Source organism: Pteropus alecto, unplaced genomic scaffold (assembly GCF_000325575.1).
Source record: "Pteropus alecto unplaced genomic scaffold, ASM32557v1 scaffold3, whole genome shotgun sequence".
In the NCBI taxonomy this organism is placed as follows: Eukaryota; Metazoa; Chordata; class Mammalia; order Chiroptera; family Pteropodidae; genus Pteropus; species Pteropus alecto.
This window is the reverse complement of record NW_006442484.1, coordinates 27722502-27727726: the sequence shown is the minus strand read 5'-3', so window position 1 is coordinate 27727726 and position 5225 is coordinate 27722502. Positions and strand designations below refer to the sequence as shown.

The window sequence follows — 5225 nt, the reverse complement described above, 5'->3', positions numbered from 1 at the left end:
GATCCACTGGCAAGTTCACACAGCTACCTCTCTGACAGTTAGTGAACTATGGCCCAGCCCTCCAGCAAAGTCTGCAGCTCCGTCCTGGAGAATTGGAGTAAGCTCTGTCAGCCCGAGGGGTAGTTAATACTCTATATATTTGTCATTTCTATAATCCTAAGAAATATTCACTAATCCCTCATTACTCCAATCCTATGTAATAGTTATTTTCTTTATATTAAGCTTCATACGTTTATTTTTAATTTCTGTTTAGTTTCTGTTTCCTGATTGGATTTCTACTTTTGCCATGTGTAATCATTGTTTTTTATTCAGCAACCTCTTAATGCAAAAGAAATGTTTTTTTTTCCCTGAAACTTCACTACCATTGCTATAAGTTGAAAGTTTATTTTCAAACTTTGCTTTTTTTATTGATAATACTTTTTGATTTTGAAAATGGAATTTTTATACACAGCGACTTCATCAATTGTCTCCCCTTTAATCTTTATATCTTCTAGATTTATTTATTTATTCATACTTTATTAAGCTCATGCTTTATTATAGGTTCTGTGCTATGGCCTGAGAGAACTATAGTGAACGTGACAAATGGATTTTTTGCTGTATATGAGATAGAAAATTGATAGGGCTCAGTGATAGGTTGGATATGAGGTGACAATAAAGAATCAGAATGACTCAATTTATCTGCCTTAGTATTTGTGTTTTCTGACATTGGTATGATTCCCAGAGATAGAAGGCCTCCAGGATGACAATGACAACTTTTTTTTGCTTAATTTATTGGCTGGCAGGTGGAAGGATATATACTGACTCCTAGAAACTGGCAATAAATGGAACTGGTAGGTTGCTGGGGTTTATCAAAAGGAAATGAAGAAGAGAAACTAGAAGCATTTTCATGACAAAACAGTGAAAGTACTGATTAGAAAACTAAAGCCTAAATGATAACTCAGAATTCCATCCAAGTATTATAATAGTGTATAGTTGTTTCGGCTTTTCTGAGTAACTGCAAGAATGCTGTGGCATAGATATTCTAAAAGAAAAATCATACTAAGCAGTAAACATGTAATGAACCACATACATCAAAGAATTGGAATAGCCACAAATTTTATTACGTTTGTCCATAACAACATTAGCTCTTAGTATAGATGTTATATTTGAGGCCCTAAGGAGTATTCGTTTTGAAGTGCATTTTAATACTTTTTGGCTACAAATTTATGTTTTACATAGAATGATTTTCCATGTTGGCAATCTGAGGAATAGGCTGGGATGGTGAAAAAGCTCAAGGATGGTCAAAGGAAGTTTATTCAGTATAAGCATACCTCATTTTATTACGCTTAGCAGATACCATGTTTTTACAAATTGAAGGACTGTATCAACCCTACATCAAGCAAGTCTGTTGGTGCCATTTTTCCAACACTATTTGCTCACTTCGTGTCTCTTGTATTATATTTTAGTAATTTTCTCATTATTTCAGATTTTTTCATTATCATTATATTTGTTATGGTGATCTGTGTTCAGTGATCTTTGATGTTACTATTTTAATTGTTTTGGTGTGCCATGAACAATGCTCATATAGGACAGTGAACTTAATAAATGTTGTGTGTGTTCTCACTGCTCCACCAACTGGCTGTTCCCCATCTCACTTCCTCTCCTCAAGTCTCCCTATTCCCTGAGACACAACAATATTGAAATTTGGCCAATTAATAACCCTACAATGTTCTCTTAACTGTTCAAGTGAAGAGTCACATGTCTCTCAGTTTAAATCAAAAGCTAGAAATGATTAAGCTTAGTGAGGAAGACATGTAGAAAGCCAAGATAGGCTGAAAGCTAGGTAGGCCTCTCGCACCAAACAATTAGCCATATTGTGAATGCAAAGGAAAAGTTATTAAAGGAAATTAAAAATGCTATTCTGGTGAACATATGAATGATAAGAAAGCGAAACAGTCTTATTGCTAAAGAGAAGGTTTTAGTGGTGTGATTAGATTTTCAAACCAGCCACAAAATTTCTTAAGCCAAAGCCTAATCCCGAGCAAAACCCTAACTCCCTTGAATTCTTTGAAGGCTGAGAGAGATGAGGAAACTGTTAAAAGTTTGAAGCTAGACAAGGTTAGTTCATGAGGTTTAAGGAAAGAAGCTGGTTCCATAACATGAGTTCAAGGTGAAGCAGCAACTGTTATTGTCAAAGTTGTATCAAGTTATCCAGAAGATCTGGGTTAGAGAATAAATGATGCTACATTAAACAACAGGTTTTCAATGTAGACAAAGTGGCCTTATATTGGAAGAAAATACCATTTGGGACTTTCATAGCTACAGAGGAGAAATCAATGCCTGGCTTTAAAGCTTCAAAGGACAGGCTGACTCTTGTTAGGGACTAATGCCACTAGTAACTTTCAATTGAAGCCTATGCTTATTTACCATTCTGAAAATCCTAGAGCCCTTTAAGAACTGTGCTAAATCTGCTCTGCCTGTTTTCTTTGAACAGCGTGGTTTACTGACTATTTTAAGCCCACTGTTGAGAACTGCTCAGAAAAAAAGATTCCTTTCAAAATATTACTGCTCATTGACAGTGCACCTGGTCACCCATGAGCTTTATGGAGATGTACAGTAAGATTCATGGTGTTTTCATGCCTGCTAACACAAATTCTGTTCTGCAACCCGTAAATCAAGGAGTGGTTTTGACTTTCAAGTCTTATTTAAGGAATATATTTTGTAAGGTTATAGCTGCCAGAGATGGTAAGTTTTCTGATGGATCTGGGTAAAGTCAATTGAAAACTTTCTATAAAGGATTCATCATTCTAGGCACCATTAAGAACATTCATGGTTCACGGGAAGTGGTCAAAATATCAACATTAGTAGAGTCTGGAAGATGTTGATTCCAAACTTCATGGATGACTTTGAGGAGTTCAGGATTTTAGTGGAGGAAGTAATTGCAGGTGTGGAAATAGTAAGAGAATTAGAATTAGAAGTGGAGCTTGAACACGTGACTGAATTGTTGCAGCCTCATGATGAAACTTTAATGGATGAGGATTTCCTTTTTATGGATGAGCAAAGAACATAGTTTCTTGAGATGGAATTTACTCCTGGTAAAGATGCTGTGAAGATTGTTGAAATAACAGCAAAGGACTTAGAATATTACATAAACTTAGTTGATAAAGCAGCAGCAGGGTTTGATAGGATTGACTTCGATTTTGAAAGAAGTTCTGTTGGTAAAATGCTATCAAACAGCATCATATACTACAAAGAAATTGTTCATGAAAAGAAGAGTCAGTTGATGTGGCAGACTTCATTGTCACTTTAAGAAATTGCCACAGCCATCACCTTCAGCAGTCACCACCCTGATCAGTCAGAAGCCATCAAAATCAAGGTGGGACCACTTGATCAGCAAAAAGATGACCACTTGCTGAAGGCTCAGATAATGATTAGCATTTTTTAGCAATAAGTATTTTTTAATTGACGTATGTAGTTTTTTTAGATAAAATGTTATTGCATACTTAATAGACTATAGCATAGTGTAAATATAACTTTTATATGCGCTAGGAAACAAAAAAATTGTGACTCACTTTATTAAAACATTCACTTTATTGTGGTGGTCTGGAACCAAACCTGCAATATCTTTGAGATATGCCTATATGAAAGTGAATAATCTAATTCTGTTTTTGAGAATAAACTGGCTTTTCACCACTGAATTGGCACCTTTATCTTTGAGCCTATTACACAATTATGTCAATTTTTATAGTTCTCACTGTGACCCACATGCTATACCTTAGACTTAAGAAGCTGTTAAAAATAGTCATTGGTGCTTTATTGTAAACACATGAAGACTCAAATAAACAAGTCTTGGGAGGGAGTGGATAGAAGTTGGTAATGAATGTGGCTTTTAGATGTTCGGGCGGGATGAAGAGGTGAAGTTGCTCTGGATCATGGATTCCTCATTGGAATGCCCTCCAAAGAGATCTCAGACTGCTCCACAGAAGTGGGTAGGGAAGGTAAGACTAAAGACACACTTCTGCTGGTCTTGCTAGAATGTTTTTTTGTTTTGAGTTCTAAGAAAATGTAAAGTGCCATGCACTAAATTATACCACAGCTGGAAAGAATGGGTGAAATAGGAAATTTTAAAATTTTGTTTTTAATTAATATGTTACTTTTTTTTTTCCCCCCAGAGCACAAAGTTATCATTGTTGGGCTGGATAATGCAGGGAAAACTACTATCCTTTACCAATTGTAAGTATTAACTGCTCAAAAAATGTAATTGTTTATAGTTATTTTTTCTGCCTGGATGATATTTGATTAGTGAAAGCATTAAAAAATTGCATGGAATCTAAGTTATTCTGTAAGAGTCAGGTTGACCTTAAAACAGGAGCTAAACTTAAACCACTATTTCTAGAGAGATAGGAATTTATATGGCATTTAGCATGTTCAGTTGTCTTGCTTGTAGAAAGTGGAAAAATATTTGTTTATATAGTTTGCTGGAATGAATCTAGAGTATTCCAGATAGTCCACTACCTAGTTCCATCTCTGTTTAAACCCTTAGCTCACTCTTATGAACTACTGGAAAAGGGACATTTGATTATAAAATATAAAAGGAAGTCATGCTGATTTATCCCTTAACTGGAAAATATTCAAACAATATAACTTCCTTGCTAACTAGCTAATATATTTGAACTCTTTTTTTTTTTTTTTTTTCAGTTCTATGAATGAAGTTGTACATACCTCCCCAACAATAGGAAGTAATGTAGAAGAGATAGTGATTAATAATACACGTTTTCTAATGTGGGATATTGGTGGCCAAGAATCTCTTCGTTCTTCCTGGAACACTTACTATACTAACACAGAGGTAATATCTCTTAATATGCTAAAACGGCTATAAGCAGAATGCTTAGGAAGCACCTTCTAGATATGAACTCTTAATCTTTTTGAAATATCGCAGTATGTTAATATAAATAGAGTTTAAACATAGTGGAATTTTTGATTCCCTGTTTCAGAGTCATTGTTTTGTATATCCATTCTCATTGAACCTCTGTAAGGAGAATTCGTGATTGATTAGTTGAATTGTGTATTTATCCCAGAACATGTCTTTAGTAGTTGTTTTTATAATAAATCCCATCTCACAGTTTATAATATCATTTTTACTGTTTATTTTTGTGTAGGGGAAATCTATTTAAATGACAGAGCTCTGGTGGTGTGAATCCTGGCCAAAATTTTACTTGTGTATTTTGTTTTATTTAACACAGTTG

At 34.7% G+C, this 5225-nt stretch overlaps 1 protein-coding gene across 1 annotated transcript in view; it reads left to right on the top strand.

Moving 5' to 3' along the window:
- ARL5A (ADP ribosylation factor like GTPase 5A) overlaps nucleotides 1–5225 on the top strand; it is a 24340-nt gene that overhangs the window by 3754 nt on the left and 15361 nt on the right. Inside the window, exons 2-3 of the mRNA XM_006921067.3 lie at nucleotides 4152–4212; nucleotides 4678–4825. Coding sequence (XP_006921129.1) covers nucleotides 4152–4212; nucleotides 4678–4825 — 209 coding nt within the window. The remainder of the gene's footprint in view (nucleotides 1–4151; nucleotides 4213–4677; nucleotides 4826–5225) is intronic.